The 23,293-nt window shown below is 37.0% G+C and overlaps 1 protein-coding gene across 1 annotated transcript in view; it reads left to right on the forward strand.

Moving 5' to 3' along the window:
• ARHGEF38 (Rho guanine nucleotide exchange factor 38) overlaps positions 1-23,293 on the forward strand; it is a 148,556-nt gene that overhangs the window by 121,218 nt on the left and 4,045 nt on the right. Inside the window, exons 8-13 of the mRNA XM_082463099.1 lie at positions 3,133-3,237; positions 5,359-5,481; positions 8,259-8,570; positions 13,711-13,854; positions 14,687-14,885; positions 15,030-15,289. Of these exons, the coding sequence (XP_082319225.1) occupies positions 3,133-3,237; positions 5,359-5,481; positions 8,259-8,570; positions 13,711-13,854; positions 14,687-14,885; positions 15,030-15,289 (1,143 nt within the window). The remainder of the gene's footprint in view (positions 1-3,132; positions 3,238-5,358; positions 5,482-8,258; positions 8,571-13,710; positions 13,855-14,686; positions 14,886-15,029; positions 15,290-23,293) is intronic.

The following is a 23,293-nucleotide window of genomic DNA, read 5'->3' on the forward strand; positions in this document are numbered from 1 at the left end:
CTATTGCATAGAGGAGGTAACTCCAGGCTCCTCTTCTCAATGTAGAACTATAATGTGGGAAGCTTGGGACATTTATGGTGTGTGGTCATAGATCAGGAAAAGGAAAATCCAGACGTTTCAACTAAAGACTACAGTAATAAAACTGAATTGGGAATTCATTCGAAGAAGAGACTGTAGCCTCCATGGGCATGTGTAAATGTAGTCTAAACATTCTCCCCTACTCGTTGGGATATTGCTTCTGACCCAAGTCAATACTACTGAGGAACAATAGGCACGTCTTAATTCTGAGCAGGCTCTTGTAGAAGCTGTTACAGTGTTTAAAGTACTTATCATCAGCTTCTGATATTTTTCAATTGTGAACTAAAAGTGAATTGTAGTTAAAGTCGCCTGAAGGGATATTAATTAGATTTTTCCCCTTAATCTTTGAGAGGATGTCCTGTCAGCAATGAAGCATTTCACTGTTAATCAGAAAATCAGCTGCATAGGCTGGACTGTAGAAAAGATAAATCTCAAATCAGTCAATTTTGCACTTGTCAGCAGCTCAAGTGAAATATTTGGTGGAGTTAGGGTATAAAACTATTACCCAAGAGGAAGATTCTATTCCATTCATCACACATGTATTGAACTCTTACTCGACACTGTTAGAGATTGCAAATGCAGAGAGGTTCTAAATTCAGATGGTTTGGGTTGGAATCCTGGACCTAACTATTAACATGGGTAAGTTTCTTTAACTTTCTATATTAGTTAGGGTAAAGGCCATGCTTCTGTCACAAAGAGATTCCAAAACATAGCAGCTTAAGTCAGATGTCATTTATTTCTCTCTCTTAAAATAGTTCAGATGGGCTGTGCTGCACAAGATCTTTCAGGAACCCAGTTTTCCCCAGTTTTGCGCTGCGATGTTTCCTAAACATATGGTCTTCATCTGCCTCACTGAAGCTGGGTCACTGCCATGTCTTCATTCAAAGTCCCAAGGGAAATGTTCTAAGGCCAAGATTCAGAAATGAAACATATCACTTTCACTCACAACTTATTTGCCCAAACCCAGTTACAAAGGCAGAGCCAGCTGCAAGGGAGTCTGGAAAGGGTTGTCTCTAGCAGGACAGCTGTGTCCACCTTAAACTAGAGGTGCAGGTACCATTGGTAGAAGGTCAATAGCAGGAATGTTCACAATCTCTGCCACACCTCCTGGAACTTCTGTTCCTTTATCTCTAAAATGGGATTTATCGTAGCATCTAACCCATAGGGTTGTATAAGAATTAAAATGAGAAAATGGAAGACAGGTTTTTAGCACAAGTGTCCAGAACATAGTTAGTGCTTAATAAATGTTAGTGATTATTATATTAAGAAAAAATACTTCATCTCCAATGTTTGCAATCCATCAGTGGAGAAAATTACTTAAATCATTAGTGTTGTAAGAGCACATAGGAGGGTACAATTAATTTTATGAAGTGGAAAGAATAGGAACTAGAGGGAGGATTTGTAGCAGGGGTGACAGTTGAGCAAGTCCTTAAAAAAAAAATAAACAGGATTTTGCAGGGCAGAAAAGGGACAGCAGCATATTCCAACAAAATAAAGCAACAAGAGAAGGCTTGGCAATAAAGAAGTAGAACTAGGCAGTATTTTTCATCGTGTGATCCTTGAACCTCTTACTTTAGCATCATGTGGGTCTCGGCCAAGATATACAAAGTAAAATAGTTGGTCCTTGAAAACCGCTTTTTAAAAACTCTGCCCAGCATATTGTTATATGCCTTAAACTGGGTCAGAGCATAGAGATGCTAAGGCAGAGGGTGATGAATTTTGTGTGGATTACAAAGAACTATGCTGCCTGTTTAACGAAAAGCTTTCTAGATAAATAATATTAAGGGGTTTTAAACTACTAAAGTAAAACGTCACCATTTTCTATGCATTCAGTTCTAAGGTCAACCACCTTAAATTAACAAATGTAGGAACTGAGAACAGCTATGGTTATTAGCCAGTACCAGACTGAAGAATACACAAAATATTCCACAAAACAGATGTGTGTTCACACAGATTTTGCCAACACAAAGCTGGTTCTGATATTTTGTAGCCTTTTTGAACACCAAGAAATACCTCTCATCATTGATAGAATAATGTGTCTTCCTAGAAGTTGTCACAAGCATATAAAAAAAGCATATTTTTCTGAATGCTAGTAGGTATACATGTAAGATAACAAAAAAATAACTGAACACATGTGATCACTATCTTAACTCTGCAGAGTTTTCCTAACAGAAGAACGGTTTTTGTTAAGATTTTTCATCATCTTTCAAATTTGAGTTGATAAAGAATTATCATATTTCTTTAGCGAAGACCCTAAGAATATTTTCTAAATAACCACTGTGAAATAAATTGGGATGAGTCATATCAGCAAAACAATAAATTCTAATCAATAGATCAAATTTTTATTTTAATTTAATTTTTCATTTTAATTTTATTAATTATTTTATAGAGCCACAAATGCAGTGTCATTTGAGTACACACATAATACATGCTATTAAAAACTGCAGAGAAAAGTTTTACATCCCACAGCTACCGTGACATAGGTGAAGCAATGTGAAAACTGAACAGCAAATTAAGCGACACCATGAGGTTTTGTTACACTATTTGAACATCAGCTGTGCCATGTGCTGGACACAGAAAGTTCTGTGTTGAGACAGTCAGCGTAAGACATAGAGAATGGACTTGAGGACACAGGGAAGGGGGAAGGGTAAGCTGGGTTGAAGTGAGAGAGTGGCATGGACAGATATACACTACCAAATGTAAAATAGATAGCTAGTGGGAAGCAGCTGCAGAGCACAGGGAGATCAGCTCAGTGCTTTGTGACCACCTAGAGGGGTGGGATAGGGAGGGTGGGAGGGAGACTCAAGAGGGAAGAGATATGGGGATATATGTGTATGTATAGCTGATTCACTCTGTTATAAAGCAGAAACTTAACACACCATTGTAAAGCAATTATACTCCAATAAAGACGTTAAAAAAAAGAGAACGTAGCATGAAACGTTTTCATCTCAACAAGGAGTTTTTTGTAATGTGCTGGGCCAGTACGGTTTGTGATTTTTTTAAGTACCAGATTCCTCTGAGTTATAAAAATAAATAATTTCATCTATATTTTAGGTGAAAGACAATACCTTTAATAGAGAAGAAAAACTATTTAGATCTTTAGAAAAGACTGTGCGGCACTGTGTGAAGAACATTTCATTCTGTCTTCAACACGTACAGGTGGGTAAGGCACAACCGTTTTCAATGTTTCCACAAAAAGGTCTTGATGTCTCTGGTTATTATGAAGAGTAAATGTGACTGTTCATCATTTATATGATGACGCTTATTGTATCAAGTTTGGGAGGCTGCAAGCTGCTGGTGAAGGAAGCCAATATAAAGACTTGGGTTTTGCTCTTTGTTCCCTTACCTCTTCCATCCTTCCCCCAATCCAAATTGCCATATGGTGGGGCATTTGTTCATATGATTGCCACGTAGGGCTGGACCATCAGCATGTTTTCTTTGTAAAAGAGATGAGTTAATTAACACAAAATGGCAGACAAGGCAGAAATGTGATTTGTTTGATTATACTAACATATCTCTTTCCAGTACCTGAAACACATATTTGCAAATTTAAGAGTAGCCCTGAAAGAAAAAAGAAAATCAAAAGGAGACGTAACATAAAATTAGAGGAGTTAAAAAGTAAAAAGTGCATAATATAAATGCCCTAAAACCCACAAAAACCCGCAGGTGCATCTTAAATTTAGCTGCAGGCTACCTAGCAGCCAACCCAAAAAGGGGTATATGATCACAATTCTAAGACAAACCACACACCTCTATTTATTTTATAATCAGTGTTTTGTAATGCCCCCTTTACAGTTCTGAATGAAATTCATAGATAATTTAACCTTAGGTAGGTAGGTATACATAAAAGAAAATCAATATCAAGGAAAACATGTTCTAACAAAATATTATGAACTACAATATGCAAATATCCCCACACAATCAGAGTAGAAGACAAAAACACCTCCACAAATTTCCAGTCCCCTAGGTTTTCCTGCCCTTGTTGAGAATCACTGACTTAGACAAACCAGCTGGAGTACAGTATAATTATATTCAGTAGAAAGACCAGTCAGGAGTTTCTTCTGATGGATCTCATAAAGGGGACGTAGTGTCCTTAACAACATACTGACAATGGTCACGACTATGAGACATGGAAAGTTAGTAGAATTACATGTAAGTTAGTTAATAAATTGTTCCTTTCTATTTTCCAGTTTTTCTCTTGGATGTCTGTTTTGGAAGATGTTTGCATTCTTTGATAGACTATCACACCAACAGAAGATTAAGTTGACAGGCATAGCGATTTGGAGACAAGGTTCTATGTCACATAACCAACAAGCCACATTCTTTTCTTATTTATTAACTGATGCAAAGCCTGATTTTGCAGTCAGGTTTGCTAATCTCTTCCTAAGGCACTGCCTTCTGTGAAAGGAAAACAAAAACATAGCTATAACATCCAGAGGACAGTGAGAACCCTGTCCCTGATACACTTTTCAGGGAGTCAGTGCCTCTTGGGAATATCTACAGAAAAGTCTTCCATTTCCACTAATTGATTCAGAAAAAGTATGAGCATGTTCTCTTAAAGAGAAGATTAAATTCACTAAAGACAAGTAAAGACATAAATCAAAGAAGAGTGATTTTTAAAATAAGAGATCTGTAAGAATTGAATGATGAAGAATGGCCAAAGAGGGAATTTAAGATGGACTCCACTTAATAAAAGAGGGTGTCAAGGGACAGGACAGGAATAAAGATGCAGACGTAGAGAAGAGACCTGAGGACATGGGGAGGGGGAAGGGTAAGCTGGGACGAAGTAAGAGAGTATCATTGACATATATACCCTACCAAACGTAAAATAGATAGCTAGTGGGAAGTAGCTGCATCGCACGGGGAGATCAGCTCCATGTTTTGTGACCACCTAGAGGGGTGGGATAGGGAGGGTGGGAAGGAGACGCAAGAGGGAGGAGATATGGGGATATATGTATACATATAGCTGATTCACTTTGTTATACAGCAGAAACTAACGCACCATTGTAAAGCAATTATACTCCAATAAAGATGTTAAAAAAAAAAAAAGAGGGTGTCATACCTACAGAGCAGTATGAGAAAGTGACATGGGGGAAAAGTAAGGAAATAGATTGTTATAGGTAACCTGATTGTACAAAGTGTTCATAAAATGTTTTCCTTCCTTTTTTTCTTTTTCTCTCAGTGGTAATAGTTATGTTGATGAAGTGCACTTTTGGGATACATTTAATTGTACTGACTTCAGAACTTTGCCCTTTTGGTAACTTTGTTCTTGGGTTTCAGGATGCCATGCCTTTAGCTCTGCAGAGTGTAATGGAGCTCCAAGAGATTTCACACAACAAAGATGAGGAGGAGAGGGGCTATTCAGAAGTTCCAAGTAATGCCCCAAATCCCTCTGATGACTTTGTAAGTTATTTATACCTGCAGATGAATGCAAATGAAATAGTAGGGTTAAGAGAAAAGCTGCTTTTCATTTACTTTTTTGGAGTTAAAAATAAAACATACACTAAAGCAAATACTAATGTTAAAATTAGTAGATTTAAACAGGAGATTTTTTTATCACTAAATATTTTGAAGTGGATTAGTGAGGCTTTTACTATAATCAAAATTTAAGAGGGCTCCAGACTCTGTTTCTAGGGTAGTCAGTGTCTGTGCAGCTTTTAAAATCAATATTTAGTTTAAGTCTGCATATTGTGTATCAGGGATTTATTAAGTTAGAAAGATGTGATTTTCTTAGAGGAGTCTCTGGAAATGCCTAGAGTTTTTACATGAGGAGCAAAGATACTTTCTGAGGATGTGACTTTTATTAACATATTATTCACTGGAAAGTAAGGCCTTCCTATTCAGAAAGTGCTTTATTTGAGTCATATATTATATCTTCTGTTCTGTGGTAAAATATTTGTTTTCTGAGAGTTCTGTAAAATATACAGAATCATAAAACATAGATTGGGAATCATTAAAAACATGCTTGAGCTGAGAAAGTATTTGGGTGGCAAACCAGTCTGAGTAATACTAATTTAAATTTAGTATCTTGTGTTCCATAGGTATTATTATTTCATAGTAGTATTTCAAGTATTATATAAAAGATATAATAGACTCCATCATCTTGAAGATCCTTGAAACTGGCATTTTTGTAATGGTATTATTGGCATGTGGGGTCAGACAAATCTTCATTGAGTGACCCTTGTGTTGGAGGATGTTTAGCTTTCCTACCAGCCTCAAATCCCAGTAATGTCCCCCATCTCATATTTCCGAATCCTGGGAAGGGATACTGAGATAGTGCCCACTCCAGTAGAAAAATACCCAGAAGCATCTAGCTTTCCTGGCACTGGGGAATGGAAAGTCACGATTACATCTGAACTAACATGGTAGATTAGATGGATGAGCGGGAGGAAGGGAGAGAGAGAGAGGGAGAGAGAGAGAAAGGAGAAAGTCAGTTTTTACAACATGTTAAATAGAAAAAGTGTGCCTAGTTCTTTATATGTTTTCTGGGCTTAATTACAGTAAGCACATTTTAGAAAAGTCCTTAAGGGTTTGCTCTCTAGCTTAATTCTGACATTAGTTAAGGTAATAACTATTTCTTGAACACCATGGAGAGCATGGTATATAGCTTCTCCTTCATCAAGCATGCCCCAGAACTTGACAGAATGAAGAAAGGTGTCCTTCCCTACCTTGCATATAACCACAGGATGATAAATTATGCTAAATTAAAATAATTATCAGAAAGCTCAATATAAAAGTACCTTTTTATGATAAGGTATATTGAACTCTTTTTAAAAATCAAATATTAAGAGCTCGAATCTATCTAAAGGCAGAGCAATTATTTTTATCTAATCATGAGAGGTACCTATCTACACATTTTGTATAGCACAGAATATTAGAATAAAATCCGATTCTTATTCGTTCCAACCATAATTCCCAGGTACAGATGAACTGGTTCATGTCTGTGGGTCATAGGACTTATACATTGTAATTATATTGTAATTTTGTAATTAGATTTCCTGTAGAATTCAAGCATGTCACAAACACAGTATCCCAGAACAGTAAACAGATTCCTTGCTTAGTTGAAGGACTCATTAAATAGTCTGCAGGTATATAATGATTATTTCATAAGCTAGACATCAAATTTAATCTGTGTTGGCTATTGCTGGTGCCAGTAAGAGATTGGTCTCCCTCCTCTTCTAGATTTCCCATGAGTTCAGACAAAGTTACTAGAGGTCACTTAATTAATACAAGCTGCTGCTCAGATGCTGATTCCCTAGAACATCTTTCAGGGTACGAAAGAGAAAACTACTTCCAAATTGCCATAACATAATCATGACACCCAAGCATATATGATAAATTTGGGCAGTCAGCAAATGTAAGATACTAGTGTACTTCAGAATAGAGGGGAGGAAAGGGAAATAGAAGAAATTAAATCGAGGGTGCACAGTTGCTGGCATGGAGTCAGGCATTAATACAATGTTCATTTTCAATGACTCAGACCTAAAAATATAACAATTTAGAATCAGCATCAGCTTAATCCTTCAAAGTATTTAAAGAGGAAGCAATAACTCTCTGGTCATTTCTATAACGGGAACAAAAATACCCGTAATAAGGGGGGACTATCTGTATAGGGGATAGGATTCCACTACCAAAATCAGCCACCAGGGTAGCCAGGGAATTGGGGTAGATGTGGGAGGAATAAGATACAGCCTCTCCTAAGACCAATTGTCTTCCTTTTATTACTAGCAAAGGAAGGGAATGATATGTGAATAACTTACGCAGTCTTGGTAGTCAAAGGTGGAGATTACCCCCTAACCCATGTTCTGGAGAAGCTCCAGTTGGCTCTGGGATTAGAAAGAAGGCGAAGGGGAAAGTGTTGAGGGACGTGACCCCACTGACAAAACCAACGGCTGTAGAGAGAAGGGTGGAGCATAGTTTGGGTGTGCAGGTTTCAACTTTTGTATTCTTCTTCCTGTTCACTCTTGAGGTTCAACGTTAGAGTCTAGAGTTGCTGTTTTAAGTCCTTGAATAGGTTTAGCTAGACAAAAAAATGATCCCATGCTCTTTCAACTTGTCTAGATACTTTCCTGCCTTCCTTTGTGTTCCTGCAGGGAGGAAGGAAGCCTACTGATAACAACTCCAGACGTGGTATTGGGTGTTCCTCCTTCTGTGATGGGATTGTTTTGCTCTTTCGGCAGGCAGCTCATCTACAGAAGCTTGTCCTGACGCCCCTGTCAGCCCTGCGGTCCCTATTCCCAGGGCCCCAGAAGCTAATCCAGAAACGCTATGACAAACTGCTGGACTACAACAGCCACCTGCAGCGGGTGGCGGCGGATGAGTCGGACTTGGCCAAAAGGGAATATGAGGCCCTCAACGCCCAGCTTGTGCAAGAGCTCCAGGTGTTCAACCGGGCCGCGCGGAAGATTCTGTTGAACTGCCTGTGCAGTTTCATCACCCTCCTCAGGGACCTGATGCTCTTGGCCCAGAGGGTTTATTCCACGGTGGTGCCGGTAAGCACAGCGCCCGCACTTGGCTACCTTGGCCTACGGAATCTGTCAGAAAGCACACCGTGCAAAGCAGCCTGTTCATAGCATGCCCGAGTGTGGTGCATGCGTGTGGTTTCTATGTTTGCTGAAGCCAGTCAGAGAATGTTCTGGTCCTCATCCCTCTTCTCCACAGGAAGGTGAAATCAGTTTTCCTAGTGCTGCTGTGCTGTGACTTATACGCTTGGAGCTCTTTTTGGAAATTCCTTTTCAAACACCAAACATCTTTCAGCTTTGCTCCCCTCATTGAGGGAACCAATGTAGCTCCATCTGCCTGATGCTATGTTGAAGCTTATCAACTTATATTTTGTATTCTCTTCCCATTCAACCGTTTTTAAATGTTAACCATGACTGAGACATGGATCCAAAAATAAGGCCATCTCAGTGTAGTGACAGAAATAGGATATCAGTCAAACCAGTCTTTGTTTTGCTTTTGTTTTCCTCCAAGGAAGAGAAGCCTGATGTGCGTGTGGAAAAAAAAAATAAAGAAATATATATATATGTATAAATATATGTATATATCTTAGCTTTCTATTAGGGTATGATTTTAGAACTATTTTCTTTTTTTTTTAAAGATTTATTTATTATTTATTTATTTATTTATTTATTGGCTGCCTTGGGTCTTAGTTGCAGTACACGGGATCTTCGTTGAGGCATGCAGGATCTTTTGCTGCAGCGCGTGGGCTCTTTGTTGTGGTGCGCGGGCTTCTCTCTAGCTGTGACGTGCAGGTTTTCTCTTCTGTAGTTGTGGCACGTGGGCTCTGTAGTTTGTGGTACGTGGGCTCTCTCGCTGAGGCACCCAGAGCTCAGTAGTTGTGGCGCGCGGGCTTAGTTGCCCTGTGGCATGTGGGATCTTAGCTCCCTTACCAGGGATTGAACCTGCATCCCCTGCATTGTAAGGCGGATTCTTTACCAGGGAAGTCCTTATAATTATTTTCTGAAGAGGAAGAAAGATATTTACAACCTAATATCAATTTTTTAAAAATCAGCTTCATTTCTTGGCCCTTCATTTCAAGTGTATTACTTATCATTCAGCTCGTGTGATATTTAATGGACAACATTTGGAGGAAAATTAATTGTCCCTACTTTACTTTTTACTGTATATTTAATTAACTTTTAAATTATCCTCTGAATTAAATTAAGTTGAATAAAGAGGTGCTACATTTACTTGGCTCAAAAGGAAGAACTATATAAAAATAAGTAAGCAGTCCCATACTCATTGTCTCCAAACCACTCCAACTCCTGCTCTCACCCCCACTGATATTAGTTCATTTTTATATACTTAGAGTTTCTTTGTGCCATTAAATGTAAATGCAAATATATATTTTTATTTCCTACACAAACTAGCAAAGTATAGTACCATTCTGCAACTTGCTTTTAACATCCGTGTCAGTACATAGAGAGCTTCCTCATTTCTTTTACAGCTGTATATTAGTCCACTACATAGTTGTACAATAGTGTGTAATCAGCCTCCTATTTTTTTGGTAACAACTTTATTGAGATATAATTCACATACTATACACTCCACCCATTTAAAATGTACAACTCAATGGTTTTTGTATATTCGTAAGAGTTGTGAAACCCATCACCACAATCAATTTTTAGAATATTGTCATCACCCCCAAAAGAAACTCTGTACCATTAGCAGTGACTCCACATTTCCCCCTAACCTCCCCAGTCCCAGACAACCACCAATCTACTTTCTGTCTCTACATATATGCTTATTCTGGACATGTGGCATAAATAGACTTATACAACATGTGGTTCTTTGTGAGTGTCTTCTTTCACTTAGCATAATGTTTTCAAGTTCCATCCATGTTGCAGTGTGTTTCAGAACTTAATTCTTTTTATTGCCAAATAATATTACATTGTATGGATATGTCACATTTTATTTGTCCATTCATCAGTTGATGAACATTTGGGTTATTTCCACTTTTTGGCTATTATGAACAATGCTGCTATGAACATTCAAGTTCTTAGTGGATGTATGTTTCCATTTCTCTTGGGTATATGCCTAGGAGTGGAATTGCTGGATCATATGGTAACTCTATGTTAACCTTTTGAATAACAGCCAGTCTGTTTTTCAAAGTGGCTGCACTATTTTACATTCTCAACAGCAATGATTGAGGGTTCCAATTTCCTCACATCTGTCTTTTTTATTATGGCTATCTTAGTGGGTATGAAGTGATATCTCATGTGGTTTTGATTTGCATTTCTCTGATCAATCCCCTATTTTTAAACTTTTAAAGTTGAAGTGTAACTTAAAAGATTATATACAGTAAAATAAAAGAAGGAGCCTTAAAACACCCAGTCTTCAAAGGGACAAGGGGAAGGAGTAGCTATAGGAATGTGTAGAGAGAGCTAAGTGGAAATGTTTACCTGACAGGATCTGTGACTATCAGTCAATACTACAGAAAGCAATAAATACTAAAGAAATTTATTGGGAAATAAATATCCTTATCTCACTTTCCTCCCTTATTCTGATTTCCTGTGGGTGCTTCTCATTGCAAGAACCCATCTGGAAACCAGAGTGCAAGGAAGCTGTTGATACATTCTATACTGGTCAGCCTTCCAGAGCACAGAGTAGGATGGAAATGGAAGAAGAATAAATTTGAAAAAACAAACAAAATACATTCAGCACACAAAGTGAATGCTGGTTAGAGTTCAGCAATACAACTCTATGATTACTTTTTCTTTTATGTATAGCTTTTTTGTTTTTCTTAAATAATTGTGTTTGTCTTTTATCAGCTTAATTTTCATTTGCCTAACTTTATCTGCCAGTTTGACTGGATCACTTCTTAAGACATTCAGATGTGTGATATATTCTATTAATTGTGTCTTCTTGCAGAAATCTCTCAGAGAACTGGTTATGCTTTTTATCTCATAATTAACTGTAATCCTGGGATTACACTTCATCATCATTCTGGGGAATCCCTTTACCTCTCTTCTGTGTGGGATCTCACATTTCCTTATCCCATGTTGACCTTCTTGCTTTCTGCCTTTATTTGGGGGAGCAAATTTTTGAGTAGTTTCTTAAGAAAGGAAAATTGGGAGGTTAATATTTTGACACATCAAATATCAGAAAATGTCTTTATACTATCATCATATTTAATTGATAGTTTGGCTGGGTGTAAAATTTTAAGTTGTTCTTCCTGAATTTGAAAGCATTCCATTATTCCATTGTCTTCTAGCTTCCACTGTTTCTGTTGAGAACTCTGGGTGCATTTTGGTTCTTGAGTCTTTGTATGCACTTTCCCCACCCTATCCCATTCTAAAAGCTTATGGAATTTTCTTATTGTCTTCATGAGTCTGAAATTTAATGATGATGAACCTTGGTGTGTCAGATGCTTTGTGGGATCCTTTAACCTGAAAATTTATGTCTTCTGCTTCTAGAAACTTTGAACATTTCATTGATGATTTTTCTCTCTTCCCTTTCTCTTTTCTCTCTTTCTGAAATTCCTGGTTGTTCCTCTAATCTTGTATCTTTTTCCACTTATTTTCTATCTCTTTATTGCTTTGCTCTACTTCCTAAGAAAATTTCCTACTTAATCTTCAAACCCATCTTTTGATGTATTCTTATTTCTGTTCCCATGATTTCAATTTTTGAAGGTTCTTTTTGGCTTTCTTAAGATGAAAACAGGTTGCTTTTATTTTTATAAGACTCTTTCTTTCTTGTTATAGTTATGCCTTAGATGTCTGATATACTTGATCATTCACCACTGATAAAGAGTTGAGGACTAATTGGCAGCATTGAGCACCTAGATAGGCATTGAAAACTCTAAGCATCCACTACTGTGTAGAGCAATTTGACTGCAATTTCATTTGGGAACTCCTGATGATAGCACCATTAGGTCTTTCCTCTTAGGCTGGTCAGAGTCTCCAGAGATGTCCCTTCAAGTTTTCTGCCTAAAGGGTAATGGTTGACTGCTAGGCCTGGTTGGCAGCGTCTCTGGGTCCAGTCTATATCCACTCACTTAATTACCTTCTTTCTAACGTGGGTCCCCCACCATTATTTGTGCCCAGTGTCCCCAGTCTAGATACTCTCTGTTTTACCATTTGCAGAAAAGAAAAGTTCATCTTCTGCTAAGGTAGGGAAGAAGCAATCACCAAGATTCACTGAAATGGAGAAAGACTCTGGGGATACAACTGCTTCAAAACAATTCCAGTTGTCTATATCTGCATAACAAATTACACCAAACATGGTGGTACGAAACAACCAATAGTCATTTCTTACTATTGTTTCTCATAGTTCTGGGGTTCACTGGGATCAGGTAATCATTCTCAGTGTCTCAGTCAGATAATAGCTGAGGCTGAAGTCGTCACAAAGACTTTCTCAGGCCTCTAAGATTGGTGGTGGGAAGATGACAGAAGTCTCAAACAGCTGGGGATTGGAATAGCTGGGGCCCCACAGACACCCACCCATCCCACTGCCACCCCCACCACTCCCGACTCCATCTTTCAACATGGTCTTTTGATGTGGTGGACACAGTGCAACTGGACTTCTTCCATAGCAACTAAAGTCTCCCTAAGGTGAGTGTCCCAAGAGAAACCAGCAGAAACTGCATGATCATTTTTAGCCTAATCTTGAAAGTCAAACAGCATCACTTCCATTATTCTATTTATTTCAACATTCTATTCATTGAGGCAATCATAAAGTCCCACCCAATTTTGAGGGAAGGGGACATTGACTCCACCTCTTGATGGGAAACATATCAAAGAATTTGCTTATTTGTTTTAACCACCACAGGATCTTAACCAATGTTTCTTGTTTTAGCCTTTTTCTCCTTCCTACTGTACCACCCCACCACATTGGAGGGGACTATTGCCATCAATTACTGAGTCTTTCTTCCAAAAATTTTATTGCTATTGTAATTTTTTCTCTTCTGTTTCCTTTTATTTAGGCTTGAACTTAAAAAAAAATCCTTGTCATTTTTGTGGGGTTTCTGGAGACAACAAATTAGATGGTTTTGATATAGGAGTTTTAATGTTGCCCTAATTTTTTGCTGTGGAATATGGTATAATTTTTCACTGTTCATCACAGATCTACTAAATTCAATACCTAATATGGTTAAGTATTTGTCTGAGAATGTCATATTTCTACCTACAGGTACCACTGCTGACTTCAAGCATCTCTGAAATTCAGAATCGAGTACTAGAAGAGGTTCAAAATCTGAATTTTGTGAAGGATAACACTGCTACATTTATTGAGAGGAAACTTAGTTTTGAAAAGAAGAAGACTGTGCAAATTCTGGTGAGTTTGGTAGCATTCAATAACAATGATGACTATCACTTTTTTGCCTTGATCAAATCATAATATATTATTTTCCAAATCACTTATGTCATTCTAATATCCTATAGTTTACCTACTTACATGTAGAATTTCTTGTCTATTTCTAGCCTCTATACTATGAACTCCATAAGGTCATAGATTTTTTATCTGTTTTGTACATGATGTGTACAAAACAAGTGCCTAAATGGTGCCTAACACAAGGTAGGCACTCTATAAATATCTGTTGGATGAGTGAACAGAATTTTATAGAGCAAAATCATTACAGTTCGAACCTTTCATTTTTGTCAATAAGGAATCCCAGTTTGCAAAGATGAAGTGGCTTTCTCAAAGTCACTTAGTGGCAGAGCTGGGACAGGGGCCAGGCCTCTTGACTCCTGCCTAATTTACTGATATTATCTCCTGGAAAAATACATGCACATGTACAATTTACTTAATTAAATATTATTTATCAAGTAATACACTTAATACACAAGTGATTGCCTACAGCATGGCAAAGAATTAAAAAATTGTTCAACATCGAAGAAGGATTAGAACCTCTGCCTTCGTAGCCGAATTTTCTTTTTTCTCTACAACACTGCCCTCATGTGCTAACTAGAGAATCTTTCCCTGAATAACTCAGCTAAATACTTTCACATAATAACCTGATCTATGCCTCAACATTGAAATAATCCTTAATCAATGTATGGCTTCAACATTTAAAAAAATCTCCAGAGAAGAAATATCTACCAATATTTATCTGTGTGGATTTTATTATACATCTATCTGAACCAAAATCTCTCCTTACTTCTCTCAGCCGGAAGTGCCACGTCAGAATGACACTCACCGCTGCAAACTTCTATCCACGTACAGTACAGAGGAACTCTACCAAGCTAAGCGCAAGTGCAACGCTACACAAGAATATGACATCAATCTTCTGGAAGGGGAGTTGGTGGCTGTGATGGAACAGAAGGATCCGTTGGGGAGTACCAGCAGGTGGCTTGTTGACACAGGAAGTAAGTTTTTTGCATAAGAAGCAAAGAACTTCCACCTCTCTTCTAGTTGAGATTTTCCCAGGGGGCCTCTGTGTCCTTCTCTAAATGCAACTGTTTGGAAAGAGTTATAAATAACCATGTTTCTTCTTTCTATTTCCTATCCAGTTACAAAAGGATATGTGTATTCCTCCTTCCTAAAACCCTACACTCCAGCAAAAGTGCAGAAGGTGGATGCCGAGAACAGGTTCTGTGATGATGATTTTGATAACATCAGCCTCTTTGTGTCTTCACGACCAGCCAGTGACAGTGTCACAGGCACCCCAGAAAGTAGTATAAGTGCTAGCAGCTCATCTCTTAGTGGAACATGTGGGAAGTCTGATACAAACGGTACTGATGTTGACAGTTTTCAAGAGGTAGATGAACAGGTAAGAATTTGAACCTGATGTAAAGACGCTTGGCTGTTGGAATCATGAGAGATGTTCTGTCTTACTGTGAGACCTGGTGGAAGCGTCAGCTTCCTCTGTAGCACTTCTCTCTAGCACTTCCTCTCTGTGCACCTTCTTGCAAGGAATTTAATTCTCTGAGCCTGTTTCCTCAAATGAAGAAAAGAGGACAACAATTCCTACTTTGCAGAGTTGATGTGTGGATATTAGAGATATTAGATATTAGAGATATTAGAGATAATTTTATATGTAAAGTACCCAGCACAGAGTAGGCACTGAATAAACAGTAGCTGTTACTACTTAGAGTGAAGTGAAGATGGTCTCTTTATACTTCCCCCATGAGAGGAAAATAGCTCAATACTGAACAGATCACCGCCATCAGTAGCATGTGGAAAATTGACCATAGTTCCTCTGAGAGCAGTATCTTCATTGAGCTATCTATGAATCAGTCATTTTTAATCTCTTGCATGATGACATATACTATTGATATATACTGAAACTTTTAAAAGCTACCTTTCCCTCACTTAACCAGTGCAAAGGCTATTGGCATAACCCTTTCCCAAAATGGTAAGTTAACTATAATATAGGGTTCCTTTTTGCTACCTCAGAGTTTCAATATATTTAACTGTTAATCCCCAAGTAACTGGTTCCTTTTTTAAATTTGCTTTTTTTCTTTAGTGGCTTTTTTTTTTTTGTCTGTATTGGGTCTTCGTTGCTGCGCGTGGGCTTTCTCTAGTTGTGGTGAGCAGGGGCTACTCTTCGTTGTGGTGTGAAGGCTTCTTATTGCGGGGGCTTGTTGCGGAGCACAGGCTCTAGGCGCGCGGGCTTCAGTAGTTGTGGTACATGGACTCAGTAGTTGTGGCTCGTGGGCTCTAGAGCACAGGCTTAGTAGTTGTGGTGTAAGGGCCTGTGGGATCTTCCAGGGCTTGAACCCGTGTCCCCTGCATTGGCAGGCAGATTCTTAACCACTGAGCTACCAGGGAAGCCCCTAGTGGCTTTTTATTAATTAATTTTAACTTCTTTTTAAAAAATAAGGTTAATACATGTTCTTTGTGGAAAGTTGAAATAGTAGAAAGATATACGTAAATTAATAGTAAAGGTCTTTATTCTCTCCTCAGTCCTACTTTTCAGAGACAATATGCAGGTATATCTTTTCAGATATTGTATTTACATGAGTGAATTTATACTCAGATGAGTGGGAACATATACATGGTACATAATTTTTTTCAGTTAACAATATATCTTAGATAAAACAGTACCTAAATATCTACCTTCTTCCTTAAAAATTCTGCATAGTATTTCATTATCTGGATACATCATAATTTATGTAACTATTACCATAATAATAGACATTCAGAATATTTTGAGGTTTTTAAAATTTCAAACAATATTTCAGGCCAGATCCTTGTTCATCTATTTTTATACACTTATATATGAGTATATCTGTAGGGCAAGTTCCTGAAAATATTGGAGTGTCAAAGGATATATAAAGTCTTGATATACATTGCCATACTGCTCTTCAAAAATATTTTGTCTATTCAACTTCTTTCAACAATACATTGATTGCTGTCCAATTCATGACTGATACATTAAAAAATAGTTTTATTAAGTTCTTATTTACATACCATACAATTTATGCAATTTAAGTATACAATTCACTGACTTTTAGTATATTAACAGGGTTTTGCAACCATTACCTGAATCCAACTTTAGAACATTTCCTTCACCCTAAAAGATCCTTTGAACCCATTTGCAGCTCCTCCTCTTTCTCACTTTTAGCCCCAAGAAATCTTTAATCACTTTTTTCCTCCATAGATTTGCCTTCTTTGTATTTTTTGTATTAATGGAGTCATACAATATGTGGTGTTCTACAGCCAACTTCCTTCACTTAGCATGTTTTTTGAGATTCATCCGTGTTGTAGTATGTATATGTATTTTGTTGCTTTTCATTGCCTAATGGTATTTTACTCTATGAATATAGCATATTTTGTTTATCCATTCACCAACTGATGGACATCTGGGGTAATTTCTATTATGAATAATGCTGCTATGAGCATTTGTGTGCAAGTCTTTGTGTGAATTTCATTTTCTTGAGTAGATCCCTAGGAGTGGAATTGCTTATTGGTAAGATTAAGTTTTTAAAAAATTGCTAAGCTGTTTTTCAAAGTGACTGCCCCGTTGTATGTACCCAACAGCAATGTATCACAGCTATCTTAATGGAAGTGAAGTGGTGTCTCATTGTAGTTTTGATTTACATTTCCCTAATGACTAATGCTATTGAGTATCTTTCATGTTCTTATTGGCCATTCCTGCATCTTCTTTGGTGAAAGGTCTTTTCAAATATTTGCCCATTTAAAAAATTGGGTCATTTCCCTTCTTATTATACAGTTTTAAGAATTCTTTATATACTCTGCATAGAGTTCTTTATCAGATATATAATTTGCAAGTACTTTCTCCCAGTCACTACTGATTCTAAACTCATTTATACATTACTGTGTGTTCTTACTACTTTTCTGTCTTGAAGTTTCAAAAACCCTGTTTTTCTATTACTCATTCACTCTCTTAGTTTATTCAGAGTTTCTATAAGACAATATAATGTTAAAATACCAACTGATAGGGCTTCCCTGGTGGCGCAGTGGTTGAGAATCTGCCTGCCAATGCAGGGGACACGGGTTCGAGCCCTGGTCTGGGAAGATCCCACATGCCGCGGAGCAGCTGGGCCCGTGAGCCACAATTACTGAGCTTGCGCGTCTGGAGCCTGTGCTCCGCAACAAGAGAGGCCACGATAGTGAAAGGCCCGCGCACAGCGATGAAGAGTGGCCCCCACTTGCCACAACCGGAGAAAGCCTTCGCACAGAAACGAAGATCCAACACAGCCATAAAATTAATTAATTAATTAATTAATTAATTAATTTAAAAAACAACTCAAAAAAAATACCAACTGATAAATGAATTTTTATCAGTGAAATCTATATACTTGATTAAATGTCCTGGCTGACTTTTAATAACTTCTAGGTTACTAAGATAACTTTCTAAGTTATCTTAATAACCTAGGACAGACACTGGAGGACCAAATTTGTGAAGATGACCTAAAGCTGGCTTGATGTTGAGTTCTAGGTTTTACTTGGCTTTACAGGGACTTTTAGATTAAGCACCTCACTTAGGCTCTTTCAGCATGAACTGTGTAGTCTAAAACTGCATCTAGTGCCTACTAGCTGCTACTGCAGAGTAACTGTCTTTGAGTAAACCTATTAATATATATCATGAGAATTAGATCCATTAGAAGTTTCCATTACTGAGAGGAAAAAAAATGAGATAATTTTTTTGCTCAAAACAGAAAGTATATTAACGATATCTCTCCATAAAGTGCTATTTGTTTTCTTTCTCCTCTGAGTTGCGAACTAATTCAAAACAGACCCTGGTGTCAGGGATATAAATCTAAACACTACTACAAATATAGCTGGATTAGAAAATGCAGCTTGGACCTGCGGCCACATAGGATCCCCTATACCTTTCCTCTGAGTTGAAATAACCCAACCCAAATTGCAGGTCTCTTCTGATCAAATAATAATGGCATGATCTGAATTAGTTTTCTATGCTGCATAACAAATTGTCACAAACTAAGTAGCTTACAACAACATAAATTTATTATCTCACCGTTTCCATGGTCAGAAGTACAGGCAGCAGCTTAGCTGGGTGCTCTGCTTGAACCTCGGAGAACTGAAATCTAGACGTTTGCTTGGCTGTGCCTCTTTCTGAAAATCAGGGTTGTCTTCCAAGCTCATGGTTGCTGGCAAAACTTAGTTCCTTGTTCCAGTGGGAACAAGGTCTCCATTTTCTTGCTGGCTATCAACCAAGGACCACTTTCAACACCCAGAGGCTGTGCTCAGATCCTTGCCACGTGGCTGTCCCTATAGGCAGTTCACGACATGTCTGTTGGCTTGCTCAAGGCCAGCAGGAGAGCATCTCTCTGATTTCAAATCTCTCCCTTCAGAGGTGACTGGACTCTCTTTGAAAGGACTCACCTGATTATGTCAGGCCCACTCAGGATAGTGTTCATCTAACTCAAAGTCAACTTATTAGGGACCTTACTAGGCACCCCTGTAAGATCCCTTTACCTTTACCATGTAATGTAACCTAATCACAGGAGTGAAATCCCATCATATTCACAAAGGGGATTATACAGAACAAGTTCAGCAGGAGGTGGTAATCTTGGGGTCCATCTTAGAATTCTGCCTACCACAGTATGTAAGATGCCTTGTTTGGCAAGCAGGATGTTGGACTAATGTGATAATCTTTGGTACTTCTCGAAGAGGACCAAGTTTAATAATGGCTAAAACCAAGTTTCAGAGGGAAGTAATGGCTGAGAATCAGTGCTCTTTTCTTTTTTCACATAAATAATACTGAGAACATAATTTTTGACATCTAAAAAGTGGTTTTGCACTAATTCTAGATTCATTGTCCGGTCCCTCCTCTTTACATTTTTCAACTGCTTATGATGATAATGCTATATGTCTAGTATGTCATTATTTTTAAAGTGCTTCAAAAGTCAGCAGGCTGTAACATATTTAAGTAGTCATTAAATGATGCTTTAGAGAGCTATTTATTGACATGAAAAGATTTTAAAATATACTTTGAAGTGAAAAAGCAGGTTGCAAAAATTATGTGTACAATAATTACATGTTTATTACCACTTTAGGTAGGTAGGTAGATAGAAAGAAAAGAGGAAGAAGAAAAGGAAGAAAGGATAAAAGGAAAACAAGGTATTAATAAAAATTAGTAAATTTCTTTGTGTTTACCTTTATTTAAAATTGTTTTTTACAAAAATTACTTGTGTAATAACAATTCATAATTGTTAACTAAAGAACAAGAAAGCTTGCTCCTGATGGGTAAGAGAGAAGAATGAGCATTTTTCATGCAATATAACTATCTTGGCTTCCTGAGCTAATATGATATAATACTGTAAATGCTGGTTTTGTAGCTTTTTAGTTTTGGAAAGAAAGATTAAAATATATTATGATTTTTGTTGTTGCTAATTGGAGAACAGGGATGAAATCAATAAAATGAAATTCAGTGAAGATAGGTAATGTGGCTCACTAAGGGAGAATAATTAAATGCACAAATATAGAACAAGGAAATGCTGAACTGGCAATGGCACCACAAGGAAAGAGCTGGTGGTTATGAACAGTAGGTAATAAATTGGGTATGAGTCAATAATACAGTAATACAGAGTGTTATTTAAAAAAAGTAAATGCTGTGGAGAACTGGGTTGTAGTCATAAAATATTGTCCATAAAATGCACCAGAGCTTTACAGATTGCAAAGAAGCAACTAATAAAATATATTTTCATAAATGCCAAGGGAAGAAAAAGGATTAGATGATTATGTCTTAAATTAACAAAACTTTAATGTGTCTGGACCAAAACATAATAACATTGAAAGTCCAACAGCCTAGAACAATTAAAATATTTTAAAAAAGAGAGAAAACCTTTAGCTTTTAAATCCATAACAGATTGAAAACTTCTAACCTGTAGTCTAACGTGATCGACTACCGTCTCTTTAAAAGCAGACTTACTTCCATTTTGAGTATCTATCTTAAGTTAAGTGGAAGCACAAACATATATAAAAACCGAAAAATGCTCATCCTAAGTTAATTTTGGACTATGATCATCTAAAGTATTGAAAGTATATATTATAATTTTGTACTTTAAGTTTACAATTTTATGAGAATCTATATTGAGTGTTTAAAATATAAGCTTTGCCATAATTTCATACCAAATAGATCTAGGTAGAAGATTTTACATTGCCCTTGAGAGTATATGTGCCAAATTGAAAGACCACCACAAATATTTAGGAATCATATATTAGCTGGTAATTTGACCTGCTAAAAAATCTATAGCTGCACTGATAAAGTATATACATTATGTATAAAAATTGCAAAAGATGGCTAGCAACTGCTACTGTGGGCTCTTAAGATTATTTCAGAAGCTGTGTTATGATACATGATATTCCTGAAAGCTTTTGCAAACCAAATCCTCCACTCTGTTCTTGTGGATATATTCAATGTCTTCACTTTCTAAAGAACAAAACATATTAGAGATTCCAGTCCCTTTCCACAAGAATACACTCTGCAAATCCTTGCTAGAACAAGAGTTTGGTTCCTAAAGTACTATGAGAAATGGACCAAGCACAGGATTTGGAGTTAGAAGATATTGTCCTAGCAGTACCAACTAGCTCTATGATTATGAGCTTGTTACTTCTTTAAGTCACAGCTCACAGGGTTGTTGAGGATAAAGCACATTTGACATGTAAACTGTTATGAGAGTTATAAAAGGTGGTCATTATTGCTACCACTCCATTGCTCAAGAATTTATGGCATCTCCCTTTTTGTTTTCTCTTTACTTTTTAAAATTACAAAATAACCCATGTCCACCAATCTGTCTTGTATGTATCTTGTATGACACAAGATGATCTCTTGAATGTTCTTGTATGATATCCAAGCCCTTCAGCCTTACTTTCAAATCAAATCAACATATATTTGAATTCCTACTGTATACCACGATGTGGTCAATGGAACAAAGTTGAAATGTGGTTCCTCTCTCTGAGGTGGAGCTCATGCTAGAGTTGATGAGATGATATATAAGTCAGGGGTATCAGAATACCATCAAAAGCTAAATAGTCCAAGATCTAAAGAATAGCTTACACTGTACCTATACAGTTGACCCTTGAACAACTCGGGGGTGAGGTGTGCTGACCCCCTGGGCAGCTGAAAATCTACAAAAAATGTTGACTCCCCCAAAACCTAACTACTAATAGCCTGCTGTTGACCAGAAGCCTTACTGATAATATAAATACTTGATTAACATATATATTGTATGTTTATGTATTATATATACATACAATAAAGTAAGCTAGAAAAAAAGATTATTAAGAAAATCATAAGGAAAAGAATACATTTACAGTACTATACTGTATTTATCGATACTACAAGTTTATGTCATCTGTTTACAAAATGAATCATTTAATACCCACTTCAATATTGTATTATATGATACCAAACACTGTAGATGTTAAATGTATTGCTAACACTAGACATCAGAAATGAAAAAATAATATGAAAAAGCAATTCATATTTATTTACAGGTATAATGATTCATGCATTGAAAACAAAGCAGCAGCAATAGGATTGCTTTATGGTAGCCTAGTGTAATCAATATGATTGCTTCATGGTAGGCTAGTCTATACACTAATGACTGAATCATTATCAAATTTTTATAGCATACAGTATTATAGCCACATTCATAGTACAATATTGGAAACATTGTTTACTTTTAAAAAACCACTTACCTGTGATGATAGGCTGATATGCAGTCTCTCCAGTTATGAGGAAGAGGCATACTGAACAGTAATATAATTCTTTGAAAGAAAAGTTATAGAACAGTAAGAAAACTAACACATTATTTTTTATGTTAAATATCACTCATCTTATGCCTATGCAAGTAAGGGTAGACTAGTATCTATATATATTTTATGCATTCATGACATACCTTACTTTTTCTTAATTTTTTCGATATTTCTAAACTATGTGGTTCGTCTGTGAGTTTTTTCAAATAGTTGCAAATCTCCCCAAATTTTTCCAATAATTTATTGAAAATAATCTGCTTATAAGTGGACCCACTCAGCTGGGTGTTGTCCAAGGGTCAACTGTAGTCCCCCCTCCACATTACCCAGTCTCTTTCCTGCTCAATGGAGTCACCTTATTTCTCATAATTTCCTTTTTATATTGACCTTCAATTTTGAGAAAGTTAATCTGCTTGCCTTTCCCATATACTGTTTCCATGTATTCATCTCTGTACCTTTGAATAAGACATATCCACCCTTTTATCAACTTTGTCACCTATAAAAGGTTACTTCTTCCAAAACACAGCTCACAATTAGCTGATATATATATCACCTGCATTTGTAGGGTGTTTTTTGTTTTGTTTTG

This window comes from Balaenoptera physalus (assembly GCF_965194825.1).
Source record: "Balaenoptera physalus genome assembly, chromosome: 5".
NCBI classification, from domain to species: domain Eukaryota; kingdom Metazoa; phylum Chordata; class Mammalia; order Artiodactyla; family Balaenopteridae; genus Balaenoptera; species Balaenoptera physalus.